The 23697-nt window shown below is 29.5% G+C and overlaps 1 protein-coding gene across 1 annotated transcript in view; it reads right to left on the bottom strand.

The window, feature by feature from the left end:
- Positions 1 to 5189: 5189 nt before the first annotated feature.
- The window catches only part of LOC119604171 (protein ECT2), a 55107-nt gene continuing 36599 nt past the window's right edge, over positions 5190 to 23697 (bottom strand). Inside the window, 12 exon segments of the mRNA XM_037956645.1 lie at positions 5190 to 6122; positions 8480 to 8629; positions 8809 to 8919; positions 8999 to 9382; positions 9459 to 10016; positions 11064 to 11420; positions 11482 to 11613; positions 16485 to 18101; positions 18244 to 18493; positions 19518 to 19555; positions 19557 to 19625; positions 19692 to 19827. Coding sequence (XP_037812573.1) covers positions 5988 to 6122; positions 8480 to 8629; positions 8809 to 8919; positions 8999 to 9382; positions 9459 to 10016; positions 11064 to 11420; positions 11482 to 11613; positions 16485 to 18101; positions 18244 to 18493; positions 19518 to 19555; positions 19557 to 19625; positions 19692 to 19827 — 3937 coding nt within the window. The 3' untranslated portion in view covers positions 5190 to 5987.

Here is a 23697-nt window from a genome sequence, read left to right as displayed (position 1 = left end):
CTTCTAGTTTCCAAAATAAATGGACTTTTATGTTTTCTCTCATAAAATCGATTTTTCGTGGGAAATAAGCGTGATCACAGATTATCATTGTTTTGGCCCTATCTCTTTTAGTTTCCAAAATAAATGGAATTTTATGTTTTCACTCATAAAATCGGTTTTTGGTGGGAAATAAGGGTAATCACAGATTATCATTGTTTTGGCCCTATCTCTTCTAGTTTCCACAATAAATGGACTTTTATGTTTCCACTCATAAAATCGATTTCGGGTAGGAAAAAAGAGTGATCACAGATTATCATTGTTTTGGCCCTATCTCTTCTAGTTTCCAAAATAAATGGACTTTTATGTTTTCACTCATAACATCGATTTTTGGTAGGAAATAAGAGTGATCACAGATTATCACTGTTTTGGCTCTATCTCTTCTAGTTTCCAAAATAAATGGACTTTTACGTTTCCACTCATTAAATCGATTTTTGGTGGGAAAAAAGAGTGATCACAGATTATCATTGTTTTGTCCCTATCTCTTCTAGTTTCCAAAATAAATGGATTTTTATGTTTTCACTCATTGAATCGATTTTTGGTAGGAAAAAAGAGTGATCACAGATTATCATTGTTTGGCCCTATAAATGGACTTTTATGTTTCCACTCATAAAATCGATATTTGGTAGGAAAAAAAGTGATCACAAATTATCATTGTTTTGGCCCTATCACTTCTAGTTTCCACAATAAATGGACTTTTATGTTTTCACTCATATAATCGATTTTTGGTAGGAAGAAAGAGTGATCACAGATTATCATTGTTTTGGCCCTATCTCTTCTAGTTTTCAAAATAAATAGACTTTTATGTTTTAACTTATAAAATCGATTTTTGGTGGGAAATAAGAGTGATCACAGATTATCATTGTTTTGGCCCTATCTCTTCTAGTTTCCAAAATAAATGGACTTTTATGTTTCCACTCATAAAATCGATTTTTGGTAGGAAAAAAGAGTGATCACAGATTATCATTGTTTGGCCCTATAAATGGACTTTTATGTTTCCACTCATAAAATCGATTTTTGGTAGGAAAAAAAGTGATCACAAATTATCATTGTTTTGGCCCTATCTCTTCTAGTTTTCACAATAAATGGACTTTTATGTTTTCACTCATAAAATCGATTTTTGGTAGGAAGAAAGAGTGATCACAGATTATCATTGTTTTGGCCCTATCTCTTCTAGTTTCCAAAATAAATAGACTTTTATGTTTTAACTTATAAAATCGATTTTTGGTGGGAAATAAGAGTGATCACAGATTATCATTGTTTTGGCCCTATCTCTTCTAGTTTCCAAAATAAATGGACTTTTATGTTTTCACTCATTAAATCGATTTTTGGTAGGAAATAAGAAAGATCACAGATTATCATTGTTTTGGCCCTATCTCTTCTAGTTTCCAAAATAAATGGACTTTTATGTTTTAACTTATAAAATCGATTTTTGGTGGGAAATAAGAGTGATCACAGATTATCATTGTTTTGGCTCTATCTCTTCTAGTTTCCAAAATAAATGGACTTTTATGTTTTCACTCATAAAATCGATTTTTGGTGGGAAATAAGTGTGATCACAGATTATCATTGTTTTGGCCCTATCTCTTCTAGTTACCAAAATAAATGGAGTTTTATGTTTTCACTCATTAAATCGATTTTTGGCAGGAAATAAAAAATATCACAGATTATCATTGTTTTTTCCCTATCTCTTCTAGTTTCCAAAATAAATAGACTTTTATGTTTGCACTCATAAAATCGATTTTTGGTGGGAAATAAGAGCGATCACAGATTATCATTGTTTTTGTCTTATCTCTTCTAGTTTCCAAAATTAATGGACTTTTATGTTTTAACTTATAAAATCGATTTTTAGTATGAAATAATTGTGATCACAGATTATCATTGTTTTGGCTCTATCTGTTCTAGTTTCCAAAATAAATGGAATTTTATGTTTTCACTCATAAAATCGATTTTTGGCGGGAAATAAGGGTGATCACAGATTATCATTGTTTTGGCTCTATCTCTTCTAGTTTCCAAAATAAATGGACTTTTATGTTTTCACTCATTAAATCGATTTTTGGTAGGAAATAAGAAAGATCACAGATTATCATTGTTTTGGCCCTATCTCTTCTAGTTTCCAAAATAAATGGACTTTTATGTTTTAACTTATAAAATCGATTTTTGGTGGGAAATAATAGTGATCACAGAATATCATTGTTTTGGCCCTATCTCTTCTAGTTTCCAAAATAAATGGACTTTTATGTTTTCACTCATAAAATCGATTTTTGGTAGGAAATAAGAGTGATCACAGATTATCATTGTTTTGGCTCTATCTCTTCTAGTTTCCAAAATAAATGGACTTTTATGTTTTCACTCATAAAATCGATTTATGGTGGGAAATAAGAGTGATCACAGATTATCATTGTTTTGGCTCTATCTCTTCTAGTTTCCAAAATAAATGGACTTTTATGTTTTCACTCATAAAATCGATTTTTGGTGGGAAATAAGAGTGACCACAGATTATCATTGTTTTGGCTCTATCTCTTCCAGTTTCTAAAATAAATGGACTTTTATGTTTTCACTTATAAAATCGATTTTTGGTGGGAAATAATAGTGATCACAGATTATCATTGTTTTGGACCTATCTCTTCTAGTTTCCAAAATAAATGGACTTTTATGTTTTTACTCATAAAATCGAGATTGATCACAGATTATCATTGTTTTGGCTCTATAACTTCTAGTTTCCAAAATAAATGGACTTTTATGTTTTCACTCATAAAATCGATTTTTTGTAGGAAATAAGAGTGATCACAGATTATCATTGTTTTGGCTTTATCTCTTCTAGTTTCCAAAATAAATGGACTTTTAAGTTTTCACTTAAAAAATCGATTTTTAGTGGGAAAAAAGAGTGATCACAGATTATCATTGTTTTGGCCCTATCTCTTCTAATTTCCAAAATAAATGGACTTTTATGTTTGCACTCATAAAATCGAGTTTATATTGGAAATAAGAGTGATCACAGATTTTTGGTGGGAAATAAGAGTGATCACAGATTATCATTGTTTTGGCCCAATCTTTTCTAGTTTCCAAAATAAATGGACTCTTAAGTTATCACTTATATAATCGATTTTTAGGGGGAAAAAAGAGTGATCACAGATTATCATTGTTTTGGCCCTATCCCTTCTAGTTTCCAAAATAAATGGACTTTTATGTTTGCACTCATAAAATCGATTTTTGGTGGGAAATAAGAGTGATCACAGATTATCATTAATTTGGCCCTATCTCTTCTAGTTTCCAAAATAAATGGACTTATATGTTTTTTATGTTTTTACTTATAAAACTTTTATGTTTTGACTCATAAAATCGATTTTTGGTAGGAAATAAGAGTGATCACAGATTATCATTGTTTTAGCTCTATCTCTTCTAGTTTCCAAAATAAATGGACTTTTATGTTTTCACTCATAAAATCAATTTTTGGTGGGAAAAAAGAGTGACCACAGATTATCATTGTTTTGGCTCTATCTCTTCTAGTTTCCAAAATAAATGGACTTTTATGTTTTAACTTAAAATCGATTTTTAGTAGGAAATAAGAGTGATCACAGATTATCACTGTTTTGGCTCTATCTCTTCTAGTTTCCAAAATAAATGGACTTTTATGTTTCCACTCATAAAATCGATTTTTGTTGCGAAAGAAGAGTGATCTAGTTTCCAAAATAAATGGACTTTTATGTTTTCACTTATAAAACTTTTATGTTTTCACTCATAAAATCAATTTTTGGTAGGAAATAAGAGTGATCACAGATTATCATTGTTTTGGCTCTATCTCTTCTAGTTTCTAAAATAAATGGACTTTTATGTTTTCACTCATAAAATCGATTTTTGGTAGGAAATAAGAGTGATCACAGATTATCATTGTTTTGCTCTATCTCTTCTAGTTTCCAAAATAAATGGACTTTTATGTTTTTACACATAAAATCGATTTTATATTGGAAATAAGAGTGATCACAGATTATCATTGTTTTGGCCCTATCTCTTCTAGTTTCGAAAATAAATGGACTTTTATGTTTTTACCTATAAAATCGATTTTTGCTAGGAAATAAGAGTGATCACAGATTATCGTTGTTTTGGCTCTATCTCTTCTAGTTTCCAAAATAAATGGACTTTTATGTTTTCACTTATAAAATCAATTTTATATGGGAAATAAGAGTGATCACAGATTATCATTGTTTTGGCTCTATCTCTTCTAGTTTCCAAAATAGATGAACTTTTATGTTTTCACTTATAAAATCAATTTTATACAGGAAATAAGAGTGATCACAGATTATAGTTGTTTTGGCTCTATCTCTTCTAGTTTCCAAAATAAATGAACTGTTTTTTTATGATTGTTTTGAATATTTGATGAAAATGAAACAACCATTAGTTACATATGATTTAAACTATAAAAAATAGTTGATTTCTTTATTATTTAAAATATACTGAATAATTACTACTATACAAATTATTGTTAGGCCACTTACAGGATAATTTTTAAATAAAATAAGCGACACAATTTTCAAAATATAAATGGAAAAAGGATATTTAGGAATATATCCTTTATACATTGGAAATATGTATTTAGTATTTTAAAGATAAAATTATAAATAATGATTTACACATGCGGTTGCATTATATTTAAGGAAAACACTGACACAATTATTTCAATTTATATTGACCACAAATCTATATAAAATATAAGCAAATGGTTTATTTATTTTTGTATAAAAAAATAATGATAATATTTATAGTTTAAGTAATTTTTTCATATTACTAAATTCTAATTAGACAATAAAGCATCATGATATGAATGAAAAAACATATTAAAATATAAGAGATGTAAGTTAATGAATTGATATTGAAATTAAAAGTAAAAAAATATATGTTTTTTATATACAAATACTAAATACCTACAAAGTAGTAAATAGCCGTAAATAGCTTTAGCATTTAACAAAACCCTATTTAGTTTAAGTATAACTTAAAAATATGATTATGTTAGTGCTAAAGCTTTAAACGGAAATCTCTTAATGACACAATCAAATTGAATTTAATTTTTATAAAAATATCATTATAGCAAAAAGTTTAAATTAAATGAGAAAAATTAAGCAGATGTTTGTTTGTATGTAGATTACTCCACTATCAGTAGGTTTCTTTTTCTTATTTTTTTGCAGACTTAAATTATAAGCATGGAGTGTAGTTGTTCTTTTTGTTTTTTTTTTTTTTTTTTTTTTTTTTTTTGTTTCTATAGCATAGAATTATTTTAAAATAAAAAGTTGTGACAACAATTTAAATAGTTTTAGGCGACTTATACAAAATTAAAATTACAAAAATCACTTAAGCGTTTAAGTTAGTAATCAAAAATATATTTTAATATATATATTTAAGTTTAAAAAACAACTAAAGAGAGTCCTTACAAAATTCTTTAAAATTAAATTCAAATTATGCACTATTTATCATAAAAACAAAGACCATTTAAAAGCAAGTCTTTTATTATGTTTTCATTTTCATTTCGTTTACCGTAAATAGAAATTACGATATTTTAGTATTTTAAATACTTTAAAAATTTGTGTTATTTTCCAAACTAAAAAAAATTAATTAATTATTAAGAAATTTTTAATTCTAAATGTGTACTTTTTGTAAGTGAAAAATGTTAAAACAGTAAAGTTTATATTAAACGTTAAGTTTCTTTCTTTCTTCTATTTTTTTGTTAATATAGTTTAAAGTGTCTTTACAGTAAATGACACTAGGACGCCAATGAGAGTTGATCATGATGATAATGATGTTTTATATAATAATAATAATAATTTTAATTATAATAATGCTAAATGTAACTTATATTTTCATATAATTGAAAATACTAAAAAAGGAGTATTTAAGTTGCAGACAATGTTTGTCTAACGATGACTGCTGTTTGTTGTTGTTCTGGGTTATTTTTACCTTTAAATACGTCCCACACTATTTAATGTACATGATTTATTTTTACGTGTCGGCTGCACCGATAGTGGAGGTAATACTTCTGACTGTGCTGAAGGTGAACTGCTGCGCAAGCCAGAACTTTCTTCATCAACAACTTCCTGCAAGGCAAAATAAGAAATATTAATTAGAAAATTATGAAATTGTAAAGTTTTGTAATAAATCTTATAACTTATGTGTGTGTGTGTTTCTACAAACAACTTCAATTATTTAAATTTGTTGTTTTGATTCAATTATATATATAAAATTGTTTTCTATTTTAAAGACATATATAATAGACATTATATAACTAGACTACATTCTGAACTAGACTATAGTCCAAACTATAGACTAGACTATAGTCCAGACTATAGACGAGACTATAGTCTAGACTACAGACTAGATTATAGTCCAGACTATAAACTAGATTATAGTCCAGACTATAAACTAGATTATATTCCAGACTATAGACTAGATTATAGTCCAGACTATAACTTATTTTATAGTCCAGACTATAAACTAGATCATAGCTGTAAAATTTTGATTACGATTAATAATCAATTAAATTATTTTTCAAAAATAATCGTAATGATTATTTAATTCTCTGGTATAAAATTTCTGATTATTAATTGATTACAATTAAAATTAATCTAAAAATAATCAGGATTAATTTAAATTAATGAAAATAATCAAAAATAATCAGAATTAATCAAATAATTAATTTGATTATTTTAAAGGATTAATTTCGATTATTTTTGATTAATTTCAATATATTTGCTACAATTCTCTGTCTTTTTACATTACGTGTAATGGAAAACTGTTTTCCAAGTTACACACTATTCGATTATGTGACTTTTTTTATTGAAAACAATAATATTTATCAAGTTTATTTCGTTTGAAAATCTTGATCTCAGTACAACATATTAGAAAAAAACGACTGCAATCGTTTCGAAATGGGTCTCAAAAAATCCGTAATATTTAGCGGATTACCGGAAAAATAATTAAATTTTTCGTAGAGTTTTTTTTGGGAGGAAATTATACTAAATATATGGAAAATAATCAAAATTAATCAATATAATCAACTAATTTTTTGATTAATTTTGATTTTTTTTGATTATTTTCATTAATTCCAATTAATCCCAGATTATTTTTAATCGTAATCAATAATTAAGTAAAAAAATTGAAAATAATCGTTAATTAATCATTAATTTCACCTTTATAATAAAAATAATCTAATTAATAATGATTACGATTATTAATCATTATTTTACAGCTATGAACTAGATTATAGTCCAGTCTATAGACTAGACTTTAGTAAAAACTATAGACGAGACTATAGGCCAGACTATACTGATTAGATTATAGTCCAGACTATAAACTATATTATAGTCCAGACTATAAACTATATTATAGTCCAGACTATAAACTATATTATAGTGCAGCCTATAGTCTAGATTATAGTCCAGACTATAGACTAAACTATAGTCCAGACTATAGATTAAATTATAGTCCAGGCTATATATAGACCAGACTATAGACATGATTATTGAGTAGACTATAGACCATATTGCCTAGAAAATAGACTAGACTATATTTCAGACAGTAGACTAGACTATAGAGCAGACAATAGACTAGACTATAGACCAGATAATAGAATAGACTATAGTCCAGACTATAGACTAGACTATAGTCCAGACTATAGACTAGACTATAGTCCAGAATATAGACTAGACTATAGACTAGACTATAGTCCAGGCTATAGACTAGACTATAGTCCAGACTATAGACTAGACTATAGTCCAGACTATAGACTAGACTATAGTCCAGACTATAGACTAGACTATAGTCCAGACTATAGACTAGACTATAGTCCAGACTATAGACTAGACTATAGTCCAGACTATAGACTAGACTATAGTCCAGACTATAGACTAGACTATAGTCCAGACTATAGACTAGACTATAGTCCAGACTATAGACTAGACTATAGTCCAGACTATAGACTAGACTATAGTCCAGACTATAGACTAGACTATAGTCCAGACTATAGACTAGACTATAGTCCAGACTATAGACTAGATTATAGTCCAGACTATAGACTAGACTATAGTCCAGACTATAGACTAGACTATAGTCCAGACTATAGACTAGACTATAGTCCAGACTATAGACTAGACTATAGTCCAGACTATAGACTAGACTATAGTCCAGACTATAGACTAGACTATAGTCCAGACTATAGACTAGACTATATTCCAGGCTATAGACTTCACCGTAGACTATTGCCAGACTATAGACTATACTATATTCCAGACAATAGACTAGACTATTAACCAGACTGTAGACTAAACTATGGACTATAGTCTAGACTATTGAGTAAAATATAGTCCAATCTGTATTATTGGTAATATGGGTATTATTTGCAATTAAATAAATCAAAATATTTTTTATAAGTTAATAAATTAAAAAAGTGACTTACATGTATATTCGTACAACTAGCCAAACGCATTTGGGCTAATTGTGAGGCAGGTGTTAAAGAATTGGTGCTACCAAACGGTGATGTCATCATGGTGGAAACAGCGCGTTTTAATTTCGAAGGGGTTTTGTTGAATGAAAATGCGCGCCCGACCTAGGTAGAGTAAATATTTTCTTTAATTAAATAAAAGTCAATGTTAACATAAAAACACAAAAACAAAACAATAAACAAATAATAAAAATTTAAAACAAAAATTAAACAAAAGTCTAATATAAACACCTGCAATTTATAATAGAAACGAATAACACAAAAAAATTTAAAGAATAACTAACCTTTAAACGAGTACGTGCCGCCAATTTAAAGGCTTTTGATAATGTACTTAAATTCACATCACTAATATCCACTTCCAATTCTTGAGAAGTACGACATAGTAAAGCTTTATCCTTTATATGACAAAAAAAAAACAAGAAAGAAAAGAAATCAATCAATAAAATGAATATGATAGAAAGAAAAAACACTTACAGTATCAGTACGGCAGGCATTTTCCGCCATTTGTTTGCACAACGTTTTCAAATAGACAACTTTGTCAATCTCCTCATCACTTATGGTAAATGAATGCAATTTATCTTTATCCTGGCGACAAAGTAATGCAAACGCACGTGGACTATCGGTTATGTCAATAACAAAACGTATGGCATTTAAGGATATTAATTTAATGTGCTTAAATGATTTATTCGTGCTGGGCGATTTGGCGCTATTAAAACCTCTTGAGCGCTTCTTACACACCTCAATGGTGTCGGAGAATAAGTACAACATTAAATTATCACCACGGCCACTAAGATTATCCGTCAATTCGGTGACTTCACAGCGGGAAATGAAATTACGGTTGGAAGACACTAAGTGGGCCTGTACATTATAAATAAAAAAGAAAAATAAATCATAAATAATAAGATAATAATTCTTTGTTTAAAAAAAAACCTACCGGACATCCTTCAATATCATTGAATATATCAAATATGGCCATACGTGATTCTGTCTTTCTTTTATCCTCATTTATATGCATCATCACCTCTTTGATGGCCTTTAGAGCCTCCTCCAATCTTGCATAATCAGGATTACTTTTATTCGTATGTTTTAATATGTCATTCAATAATAAACTGATACTGGGTAATCGCTGCACTGGTCTTATCATTAAATCTTGCAGACTTTGTCGTCCACATTCCGGTTTTGTTTGATTTATCTTAAGAAATGCATGGAAACGTGGATTTTGTGTATCACAGTGTTGAAGGGTTTCTTTCATTTGTTCAAAGAAATTCACATAAGGTGGGTAGGCTTTTATTAAATCATCACGATGTTGTAGTATTATATCACCAATTGAACAATCCTCCGTCCATTTACTGTGTATGCTACGCAAACGTTCAAGCATACTTTGATGTACCTCATGTATGGGTATAAAATTACCAAAAATAGCACGAATTTCGGATTTGTTTAGGAGGACTTCATTGGTTTCCGCAATTTCTTCAAGGGGGTTTTTAAAGAGCTGAAATGGAAAGAAATAGAGGGGAAAGGGGATGTTCAGAGTTAGAACTAGGTTTGGTAAAGATTTTCTTAATAATTTTAACAGCTTTTATTGAGGTTGCCATGTTGGTTAGATCCAAAGCATGAGGCACTATAGAAAAGATCACAGTTCTACAGTACATGCTAAGACTAGACTATAGTACAGGCTATAGACTAGACTAAGGTACAGACTATAGTATAGACTATAGTACAGGCTATAGACTGCACTATAGTACAAAATATAGACTTGACCATATTTCAGACATTAGAATAGACTATAGTGCAGACTATAATCCAGACTATTGGCTATAGTACAAACTATAGACTTGATTATAGACCAGACTATAGGATAGACTATAATCCTGACTATAGGTTATAGTATAGGCTATAAACTAGACTATAGTAGATACTATACTATAGCACAGATACTACACTATAGTACATGCTATAGACTAGACTATAGTACAGACTATAGACTTAACTATAGTACAGACTATAGACTTTACTATAGTACTGACTATAGACTTGACTATAGTACTGACAAACGATTTGTCTATAGTACAGACTATAGACTTGACTATAGTACAGACTATAGTACAAGACTATAGACCTGACTATAGTATAGACTTGATTATAGTACAGACTTGACTATAGTGCAGATTATAGACCTGACTATAGTTTGGACTATAGACTTGTCTAGCACTGAATATAGTAAAGACTATAGGCTAGACTATAGTACAGATTATATACTAGACTATCTTACAGACTATAATTCAGACTATCGACTTGACTACAGTCAATACTGTAGACTTGACTATAGACAAACTGTAGTCCAGACTGTAGAGTAGACTATAGTGAACACTAAAGAATAGAATACAGTCCAGAAAGTACACTAGATAGTTCAGACTAAAGACCAAGCAATAACCCAGAACAGATTATTCTCATTTTCTACCAAAAAAAAGTTTACCCACTTCTTGAAAAAAGCTTTTTGTGTAATTTTTTTCATAAATTAAAAAACTAAAATACTTACATTCACTATCGTGTCCAATATTCCCACATAATTCGATTCTGTACTATAGAAATCCATAAAATGATTAAAACGCATTGACGATTTCTTTGTGGGTGTCTGTTCGCATACCGATGTCTCGGGTTCTGTTAATAATTTACCACTTTCTAATTTATCCGGACTTGTGGTACAATCAAAGAAACTACCCGATACCGATAGTAAACCCGCATCTGAGACCGATGAACGTCGTTTGCCTGAACCCAGCGGTGTACCTTCCAATTGTATACGTTGTGAGAAACGCTTACGTTTACGTTTATTAAAACTGATGGGCAAGGAATCACGACGATCACAATTTGGTGTATTAGCAATACTATCAAGGTACTGGAAATAGGAAAAGGATATTTAGTAATTATAATAAAGTTTTGTTTTTAGCAAAACTTACATCTCCGAACAGATAATCCATTTCATCGGCATAACCATTTTGTATGGTATACCAAAACCAATCAGATTTTAAGATGTGAGTACGATGATTTTTGGGTTCTGGTTTAGCTTGTGTTGCATGTTCATCGACCACCTAAATGAAGAGAATTTTCATAAGATTCATAAAATAATTGTATTTTTATGTTAAAAATATTAAAACAAAATCATAAAATTGATTTTTTTAACAAAACAAACACACTCTTAAATATATTGTATAAAAAAATTGTGTTTTAAATATTGTTTAAAACAAACTGAAATTTTTTAAAACTTTTCCCTGAATTTTCAGAATTTTTTTAAGAAATTAACAAGAATTTTTGTGTAAAAGTCTTTTTTGTCAATAAATTTAATAAGAAAACATAATTTGCAAAAAATTTTAGAATTTTTTTAAATAATTACATTCTTTACTGAGAAATTGAATCATCGGGAAAATATTTAAAATTTAAGGTGTTTTCCAATTCGCCTTAAAACATTAAAATTAATTAATTTTCCTAATTTTAACTTAGAAATTCAGAAAATTAAAATTCAAAAGAAAAAAATCATTTAGTTGACCTTGCTTGCGTGCTTTCTTTTGTTTTTATTTATATGTTTTAAAACATTTTCTTTTAAACAAGTATAATTTCATTCATAAATTTCTTTAGTTGTTGCTTTTTTTCCTAATACATATTATATAAAAGAGTGTGTGTGTTTTTGTATGTTTATCATAAAAATTAAAATTGTTTAAATTTTTCTTAATTTTTATGTAAAAAAAAAACAAGAGAAACGTTTATTATTTTCTGCTTAAACAATTTGTTAAATTTTTAATATGATTTTTGTTAGTTTCTTAAAAAACAAAAAAAAAACAATAACAAATTTGCAGGAAAAAAATACTTTGGCTGTGAATATAAATAACCTTTGCAAAAGTTTAAACATTTTTATAAATAAAAAAATAATAATAATTAAATTTATTTTTTTTAGCTCTACAAACAAATAAAAACAAACAAAAATAAACATAAAAAATTTAATTAATAATGACATGCACTTGAATTTTTAAATAAACAATGTTTAAGTTATAAATAAATTTTAGAAAAAAATACATACAAATAAATTTAAGTATGTATCTGATTTAGTAGCACCGAATTGAGTATACCCTCCACCAGTTTTTAAGAGATATAATTATAAATTATATATCTTTTTTTAAATTTGTTAAATATTGAAAATGTTGCCTTATTTTTGCCCCTTGAAATAAATTGTCTTGAAAAGGGCAATTAACCCTTTTTATTACAAAATATTTTTGTCAGTGTAAATATATTTGAAAACAGGGCTGGCTACATTTTTTCTTTTTATGTCGCTTTTGTTACCTTTTTTTGATAAATTTTAAATAAATTTGTTAGAAAACCACGAAATTTTATTGTAAAAATAAAATTTTAATAAAGGTTAAAAATATTGGAATAAATTTTGCCCATCTTCTGCACATTTTAGGCACCCAAAAAATGGTGCTGCTTTTCCAATAAAAATTTTGCCTTTACTTATAATTTGATCCGAAAATGTCTTGTATTACAAAACTATTGTATTGAAAACAAAATTTTTTTCAGAAATAAATGTACTATGGTCAAAAATGTTGCCCTATGGGCAAAAATGTTGCCCTTTGATCAAAAAAGCTGCCTTTTGTCTTTTCTCCTTAAGAGTTTTTATTCTTCCTAATAGAACTAGGCAGAAAATTTTGAAATTTTGTCATTTACCGTTAATTCAGAGGAGAACTGTAAATAAGTCTGAAAGTAAGCTCAGACAATAGAAGAAATTCTAGATTAGTTTAGGTTATTGATGTCCATTGGGTTCATGAGCTGCTCATGTTGTGTTATTCGAAATCGAATCCTGTCTCAACTCACTCACAAATCATGTCCATGTTCTGCTCGAAATTAAACCATCCTGAGCCACGAACGAACGACTCTATCTTAATGATGTCAATATTAGATATATCCATATTCATTGAGCATCTGATCTGAACCTATAGTGTATTAGAGTTTAACATCATGAGCGAGGATCATTAACTATTGTGTCAGTTTCCTTTCATTTAGGAGGGAGCCAGTTCATCCTCTATTTTATTCCCAGGAACATTTGAATGTCCCGGGTTTAGGTTCCAATAGTTTGACATTTTATCAAGAGACGTCAGACATAGCAATCTAATATCATCCAGTCTACCGCACATTTTATGGCTAAAATCTCAGTTATAAGATGTCACATTGATTGTATAGTCTGAAGCTCACCGTTTAGCTAAAGAGGGGAATATCAAATCCGCCTTTTCACACAGTTCTAGCTTCGAACGAATCGTTAAGAGATCCCCGACATTCGCGAACCATTGTGTATGTCGTGTCGACACCAGTTAGAGATCAGATAGATATCTAATATCAGGTTTTGTAGACCATTGTAGCTGAGAGTTCAGCTCTAAACCAGTCTGTTTAGGTTTATAGCTGAATTCTCAGCTTTAAGATGCCACATTGATCGTGTAGTCTGAAGCTCACTGTTTCGCTAAAGAGGGGAATACCAAATCCGCCTTCCAGGAGGAGTTATAGTTTCGAATGGATCGTTAAAAGACTCCCGGCATTCGCAAACCAGTCTGTATGTCATGTCGTCATCTATTAGAGATCTAATAGACTGTTTGCCGTTAGTACAGATTCGGATATTTATACTGTATATTAAATCCATTAATAGGGTCTTTAATTTACAGAATTAAATGTCTCGCTTATGAATACAAACTAAATTTAAGGTAAAAACAAATTCGTCTTCATTTGACAAGTTTTTCAGACTTAATTAATGAAAAAATAGCTTAAAAAGGCAACATTTTGAGGCGGCAACATTGTAAAGATATTGCCAAACATAAGGCAATCGAAAAAAACTGTATGAAATGTTTTTGCAAAGTTCTTAGTTCTAACTCAATCACGAGTATCAAACAAATTCGTCTTTATACTACATCGAAAAAGTTTTTTGGTCCCTAATAACAACAAAAAAAACTTAAAAAGACAACATTTTGAGACATTGTAAAAATATAGCCTTATATAGTATAAGGTAATCGAAAAAAACGCCATAAATTAGTTTTTGCAAATATTTTTGTTGCAAGAAATATTTAACTAGAACTCTATCTAGTAATCGAATTAGATAATATAATTAAATAATTTACAATAAAAATTATAAATTTCTTTAACAAACGTTGGTGGAGAATATATTATATTGTAACTATAAAAATCAACAAACAGCACATTAAATTATATATATTTTTGTTTGTTTTTTTGCTTCAATTTATATACAAATTCAGCCATTAATAAGTTACAATTTCTCTTGTGTTATTTTACATAAAAATAATTAAAATATAAACAATTTTTAGATATAAATTTAACAAGAAAAAAATTAGAACAAAAATCTAAAGAAAACAATTGCATTTTTTATTAAACATAAAAAACAATTGTGCAAATATTGTTTTTTTTAAACAAAACAAAAAATTTGCATATTTATTTGAACATCAGTTTTTTTTTAAATAAATAATAAATTAATTAAAAAAAAAGTTAATAAAGCAAATTGTAATTTACCAGGCATTTTTAACATTTAAATACAAACAAAATTATATAAAAAAAGGAATTTAAAAGAAAGGTGACAGACAGACATTTTTACTTTAAGAATTTAATAAATTTAACTGAATTTGCTTTTGTTTAATTTAATTAAATGTTTGTAGAGAGTAGAAATAATTTATTGTGCTGTTGTTGTGTTGTAAAAAAAAAATAATGAAATAAAACAAAACACCAAATCACCATAAAATATTAAAAGACTTATTTTTAAAGAACGGGAAGTAAGAAAGAGAGAGCGAGATAAACACAAACTAGTGAATCTATAAAATATTTATACATAATGCAAAAATAACAAACATTTAGACAGTAAAAGTTAAATATTTAAATTTCTTTCAAAAAATAAATTCTAAGCGTTTTATTGTTTGCTGTTGTAGTAAGTAGTAACCATAGTATTTAATTGTTTAATTTATGTAAATGTTATGATTTTTTTTTTTCTCGTTTAAATGACAATGTTAAAAATGCGCTGCAAATTACAATAAAAAATAAAACAAAACTTATAAAACACAATTGTTAATTAATTGTTATTATTATTGATGGAACGGTATCATATTGTAAACAAAAAAATTTCACTGTTAAGAAAATAAATATTTGTTTTATAGAGATTTAATAAATGGAATCTAAATATCATCTAAAAATTTTTCGTAAATACCAAAAGATTAACATTAGTGTTAACCAGATTTTTAGGTTATGTTATGGCCGGAGGAGGTTTCTTAAAGTGTTACAACTAATTTTATATAAAATTAGAATGTTTTGATATTGTTAAACTAAGAAGAAAGACATTTACTGTTTAATTTATTCCATTTTTAACGATAACACTGATATTAGTGTCTAGTTTCAGTTTTAAAACTTCTCGAACTTTAAAGTGTCTTGCATTCTAAGTATTAGAGGACTAGAGCGATTGAGGAGTACTGTGAGTATCAAAACTCGACTTTTTTTAATATTAACATTCTAAACTCTCTTCGGTAAAGGGTACCAAAATCTTCTTCATTTGTATTTTGTTTCAAATTCCTAGAGATGACTTGTTCAAGTTTATGTTGAAATCGGATTTGAACGGCAAAGTTTTTAAGCCTATAGTACAGTTTAAATGCTTAAAGATTTAACCAATTTAAAATTATATAAAACCTTTGAAAAGAACATTTTGATGGCGCAATATAAAGATTTTTATCGAAGAAAATTTGGAATTTACGAAAAAAAAGATGAAAATTTAGTTCGAAAATTATAAAAAATCTTAATCACTAACAGTGAAATCAAACTCATTCAAATAAATACACAAACTTTTGCTTGCAACTGATTTTTCTTTTCAATGTTGTTCGAATTTTTTTGTTTATAACAAAAAAAAATATAAAAAAAAGAAATTTTGTTTAAGTACCGTTTGAATATGAGCACCACTATTGGTATTAACAGCTGCAGCAACAAGTTCATTATTACTAACAGCAGGACAAATCATGTCCACATTTAGCATATTATGATTGACATTTGATTGATGATGATTTGTGATTTGCAATGATTGGTTACTTGAGGGTAAAGCAGTTGTTGGGTTAGTACAAGCAATAAAAGTGGAAGTAGAGGAAGTGGTAGAAGTAGTGGTAGTAGTAGAAAAAGATTTAATAACAGTATTATTAACACAAGCTACATCAGCAATATTTTTACTAACATTGGATAGAAGTTGTGAAGGACAAGTAGTAGAATTCGAGGAAGAGGAGGAGGAGGGTAAATCATTGAGGGTTAAATTAAGAGATTTATTACACAAATTGGAAGTTGTAGATGTTGAAGATTTGGTGGCAGATGAGTTGCATCTTAAAAGAGAGCGTGGTGCTGATGAGCATGTAGCGTTGGCAAATTTAGAGGGTGCCTTTGGTGTCTTAAAGTCTTCTTTTTCATTAAGACAATCGACACTATCTTTTTCCGGTGATTTGGAGGTAGCATTTAAAACATATTTCTCTTTGCGGCTACTGCTGCGTGTTATGCGATTTCTTAAACTGCGGAATTTCTCTTTTACAGGTTTGCGTATGGACTCGTTAAATGTGGTTTCCACCGAGGCAATAGAGCATATCGAATCATCGGCATTTTCATTATTATCTTCAGTATTGTCATCATTAGGGGCTGAATCAAGAGCTACTGAACTGCGTCTTGGTCTTAACATTTTGGCAATGGGTGTGCGTACCGCCACAAAACTCATGGAACGTTTAATAGATCTTGTTATGGAGCCAGTGCGCAACAATTTGGGTTTCTTAGTGCTGGTGGGCAAAACGAAAGATTCCACCGACATTAAAGAGACACTATCAAAACTTTCACGCTTACGCTTTAAATCCGATTGAGCATCTTCCAAGTCGGCTTCGTTATCTAAATCGTCATCGGCCTCCATTTCTAAGGGAGCACAATTATCCATTTTGTTCATGCTCTCTGGCTTTTGTTCATTGTTTAAACAAGTTATAGTTGGGCCACCGTATATGGGCGATATATTGGTATTCTGTTGAAAATCATTGGTTGATTCATTGTTTAAAATTTTACCATCCAATTTGGGAGCTTCGTTAAGTAGTTGTATAAGTTTTTTATTAGAGGACTTGGAAGATTTGGGAGTACTGGCGTGAGAATCAATAACTTGAGGTTTTGTACATAAACTATCTAAGTCCTCTTCGTTATAGGGTAAAATTAAATCATTTACTAAATCGTCTTCATTAGCATCCTGTTTCAAATTGCCCTCATAATCCACTACTAGTCTTTCATCAAAATGATCATCATCATCATCGTCGCCGTCCTCATTCTGCTGCTCATTTTTATTAGTTATTTCATTAACATTATTCTTTTCTAATTCATCTTCATCATCAACTTCCATGGCGTTAGTATCTAAGGGATTATTGTTAATAGTTTTCTGAGGAGTTTGATTAGTATTAGAAAGAATTTTTGAATTGTTATTATTGTTAGTATTAGTATTAGAGTTATTAGCAAGAGTTTCTGAAAAGTAACCACCCGTATTAGGCATGACCTGTAAAAATTTTAGAATTATTTTGTTTTAATATTAATTTAAAATAAACATATAAAACACAAATAAAAAAACGTAAAAAATAAGTTAGTGTGCAAAAAAATATGTGCATTGTAATATTTGTTTAAGATTTTTAAAAACTCACAACATGTGAACACTCGGGATCGTCTAATTCTGCTGGCACTCCGCCATTACTTTTCAAAACATCAATCATGTGTTGATGTTCATCGACGGGAAAGCCAAAGAAACATATTTTCTGTCCCTCGAATGCTTTTAAACGATGATCTTTGGAAAACTCTTCCGTTGTGGCTTTGAAATCAATATCATTTTTACGTTCCCAGGCAGCATAGACCCAGGCAGGTCTTACTACTGTTAAGCGAAATGTTTTGGCATACCTATTTGTTAAAAGAAAAGTACACATTTTAAAATATTTATAAATTAGAAAGAAATTGCAAAAGAACTGAACTGGAACTGAACTGGAACTGAACTAGAACTGAACTAGACTGAACTAGAACTGAACTAGAACGGAACTAGAACTGAACTAGAACTGAACTAGAAACTGAACTAGAAACTAGAACTGAAACTGACTAGAACTGAACTAGAACTGAACGAGAACGAAGCTAGAACTGGAACTAGAAACTGAAACTAGAACTGAACTAAGAACTGAAACTAGAACTGAACTAGAACTGAACTAGAACTGAACTAGAACTGAAACTAGAACTGAACTAGAACTGAACTAGAACTGAAGCTAGAACTGAAACTAAGAACTGAACTAGAATGAACTAGGAACTAGAACTAGAACTAACGAAACTGAACTAGAAACTGAAACTAGAACTGAACTAAAACTGAACTAGAACTTAACAGAACTGACTAGAACTGAATAGAACTGAACTAGAACTGAACTAGAACTGAACTAGAACTGAACTAGAACTGAACTAGAACTGAACTAGAAACTGAACTAGAACTGAACTAGAACTGAACTAGAACTGAACTAGAACTGAACTAGAACTGAACTAGAACTGAACTAGAACTGAACTAGAACTGAACTAGAACTGAACTAGAACTGAACTAGAACTGAACTAGAACTGAACTAGAACTGAACTAGAACTGAACTAGAACTGAACTAGAACTGAACTAGAACTGAACTAGAACTGAACTAGAACTGAACTAGAACTGAACTAGAACTGAACTAGAACTGAACTAGAACTGAACTAGAACTGAACTAGAACTGAACTAGAACTGAACTAGACTAGAACTGAACTAGAACTGAACTAGAACTAAACTAGAACTGAACTAGAATTGAACTAGAACTGAAGTAGAACTGTTTATTACAAGAACAGAGAGACACCTTTTAATAAACATTAGAGCAGTCAAAAAGCCAAAGTCGTTTAGTTCTATCAATCAATTTGAAATACTTACTGATATTTATCACCACCACTATGGGTACTAATTAAATTGTGTAATTTTGGAATTCATATCTTTGCGTATACAGCCACCCATAGAATGTATTAAATTTACTAATTTTGTCTAAAATAAAATACAAATTTTAAATATTTATAGCACAGGAATATTAATTTAAAAAATACAACTTACCAATTCATCTTTTTTGCGTATGCCCGTAAAGCAAGTCACCACACCACGCATGGAATAATTATAAATTGGTCTAGCATTGTGCGTAAGACCATCTTTCATGGCGGCCGACTGTTTTAAAGCTGGTGGACCCAATATACTGCAAAAAAAAGAAAACAAATAATTTAAACAATTTTCCAGCAAACTACAACATGTTGTAATAAAGAAAAAGAAATTCTTATTAAGACATTATTTTAAATATTTATAATACTTGGCCATAAATATTGAAAAAATATATTGCAATTTATTCGTCGAGTCTTTAATAAGTCATAACAAATGCATTACCTCAATTAACACTTTAATAATAATGGCAACCAGGAATTAAATTAAATGAATTCTCAGTACTTATTTTTATCACCCACTAAATGTTTGTAAACATCAAAAGATTTTTTTCCAGTTGCCCAACCTCAGTAGTTTTAAACATTTTAACGCAATGTATAAACATATATTTTTTAATAATTAAGATGTATTTCATTAAAAGCTTTAAATTTTTTTGGTAAAATCAAACAGGTGTTAAACTATTTACCATGCAAGTTTATTAAAATATGTTATGAAAATAAAAAGAAAATTTGTTTATTTTTTTAAACATTTTTAAATGGATTCTTTAGAGTGAGTATTAATTAATTAATGGTTGCCATGTGATTTCAAAGGTAAAATAATTTATGTGTATGGAAGCAGAGTGTGGTAATAAAAAAGTCATTCATATCAAATTAAAGAAAAATTTAAAGGAATTTGCAAATTAAGAAAATTTATTAGTAAAGTGGTAAAACTTTTTAGAAACAAGTGAAATTTTTTAAAACAGAATAGAATTAGAACAGAACTAGAACAGAACTAGAACAGAACTAGAACAGATCTAGAACAGATTAGAACAGAACTAGACAGACAGAACAGAACAGAACTAGAACAGAACTAGAACAGAACTAGAACAGAACTAGAACAGAACTCGAACAGAACTAGAACAGAACTAGAACAGAACTAGAACAGAACTAGAACAGAACTAGAACAGAACTAGAACAGAACTAGAACAGAAACTAGAACAGAACTAGAACAGAACTAGAAACAGAACCTAGAACAGAACTAGAGCAGAAACTAGAACAGAACTAGAACAGAACAAATAGAAACAGCACTAGAACAGAACTAGAACAGAACTAGAACAGAACTAGAACAGAACTAGAACAGAAACTAGAACAGACCTAGAACAGAACTAGAACAGAACTAGAACAGACTAGAACAGGAACTAGAACAGAACTAGAACAGAACTAGAACAGAACTAGAACAGAACTAGAACAGAACTAGAACAGAACTAGAACAGAACTAGAACAGAACTAGAACAGAACTAGAACAGAACTAGAACAGAAACTAGAACAGAACTAGAACAGAACTAGAACAGAACTAGAACAGAACTAGAACAGAACTAGAACAGAACTAGAACAGAACTAGAACAGAACTAGAACAGAACTAGAACAGAACTAGAACAGAACTAGAACAGAACTAGAACAGAACTAGAACAGAACTAGAACAGAACTAGAACAGAACTAGAACAGAACTAGAACAGAACTAGAACAGAACTAGAACAGAACTAGAACAGAACTAGAAACAGAACTAGAACAGAACTAGAACAGAACTAGAACAGAACTAGAACAGAACTAGAACAGAACTAGAACAGAACTAGAACAGAACTAGAACAGAACTAGAACAGAACTAGAACAGAACTAGAACAGAACTAGAACAGAACTAGAACAGAACTAGAACAGAACTAGAACAGAACTAGAACAGAACTAGACAGAACTAGAACAGAACTAGAACAGAAACTAGAACAGAACTAGAACAGAACTAGAACAGAACTAGAAAGAACTAGAACAGAACTAGAACAGAACTAGAACAGAACTAGAACAGAACTAGAACAGAACTAGAACAGAACTAGAACAGAACTAGAACAGAACTAGAACAGAACTAGAACAGAACTATAAAGAACTAGAACAGAACTAGAACAGAACTAGAACAGAACTAGAACAGAAACTAGAACAGAACTAGAACAGAACTAAACAGAACTAGAACAGAACTAGAACAGAACTAGAACCGAACTAGAACAGAAAGAACAGAACTAGAAACAGAACCTAGAACAGAACTAGAACAAAACAGAACTAGCAGAACAGAACTAGAACAGAACTAGAACCGAACTAGAACAGAACTAGAACAGAACTAGAACAGAACTAGAACAGAAGTAGAACAGAACTAGAACAGACTAGAACTAGAACAGAACTAGAACTAGAACTAGAACTAGAACAGAACTAGAACTAGAACAGAACTAGAACAGAACTAGAACAGAACTAGAACATAACTAGAAACAGAACTAGAACCAGAACTAGAACAGAACTAGAACAAAACTAGAACAGAACTAGAACGAACAGAACTAGAACAGAACTAGAACAGAACTAGAAGCTAGAACTAGAACAGACTAGAACTAGAACAGAACTAGAACAGAACTAGAACAGACTAGAACAGAACTAGAACAGACTAGAACAGAACTAGAACACTAGAACGAACTAGAACAGAACTAGAACAGAACTAGAACAGAAACTAGATCAGAACTAGAACAGAACTAGAACAGAACTAGAACAGAACTAGAACAGAACTAGAACAGAACTAGAACAGAACTAGAACAGAACTAGAACAGAACTAGAACAGAACTAGAATAGAACTAGAACAAAACTAGACAAACTAGAACAGAACTAAAACAGAACTAGAACTGAACTACAACAGAACTGGAACTTTAAGTCCTTCTGAAACGTACATACATCCCGAATTAAAAACTTCTAATCAATCGTTTTGAAAGGTACGAAGCCAAACTTTAGATACAAAAAAGATTTACTGCTAAATAAGTCAATAAATGAAATAAATTTATAAATGCTAACAATATGTATTTTTAATTGCAAACCCATTAAAAGTCAAAAAAATTAATAAAATTTATGTCATCTTAATGGAAATATTTTGATTATTTCAATTAATCCACATTTTTTTCCACGAAAAGTACTTCTACAACTACTTAAGTGTGACAAAAATTTGTTTTATTATAATATTTTATTTCATCAAAAAATTATGATAAATTTGACCTTTAAAGTTGGATCAACTTGAACAAAAAATATATACTTTTCGACGATCAGCAGCAAACAAAAGCTACAACAGTGAGGCAACCATCACACAGCAACAGGCAACAACTAGTGGAAGTGTAGCTGTTTACACGGTATTGACAATAACAACAACAAACAAAACAGTCTTTGACCTAATGTTTCAGGTTGAGTGGTTAATAATCTTGTTGAGGGTCTTTTACGGGTCCACAAAATTTATGGAGCATGAAAAGAGACGACATACACAAGTATGCAGGGGTACAACTATATATTTTTTTTGTAAAAACAAAATCATTAAGAAAATATAAAAAAATAATATTACACAAATATTTACAATATATAAAATAATAATAATAATAAAAAATAACAATTTTAAATACTTAAAATAAAACAACAACAAGAAGAAATCATGTGTACAATGTCATCAAGTTGACTGGCAAACTGGATGACTGACTGACTACTGCCTGTGTTTTTGTGGTAAAAGATTTAAGATTTCATACAAATTATTTCATTTTTTAAAAATTTTAAATCATAAATTTTATTAATAATATTGCGTGTGGACAACACACAATTTTTTATGTATGAACAATATAATTTTTGTGTTAAATTCACACAATACAAAACAATAAAATACAATAGATTAGTGGCGTACACAAGTTAATACAATCAAAAAATGTTTTGCCGAAATATTGACAGGGTGTTGAAAAAGAGAATGACAACTAGAATGCGAGATTTTGTGGAATATTTTTATCTGACAGTTAAATGTCAGAATAAAGAAGTTGTGAGAGCTTTTAACAATTCAGCTGTAATTTACTATTTATAGATATTTCAAATTAAAAATA

This window comes from Lucilia sericata, unplaced genomic scaffold, assembly GCF_015586225.1.
Source record: "Lucilia sericata isolate MDLA Ls3-8-SP2 unplaced genomic scaffold, ASM1558622v1 Contig000368F_arrow, whole genome shotgun sequence".
Taxonomy (NCBI): Eukaryota; Metazoa; Arthropoda; class Insecta; order Diptera; family Calliphoridae; genus Lucilia; species Lucilia sericata.
This window is presented reverse-complemented; position numbering and strand designations above follow the sequence as displayed.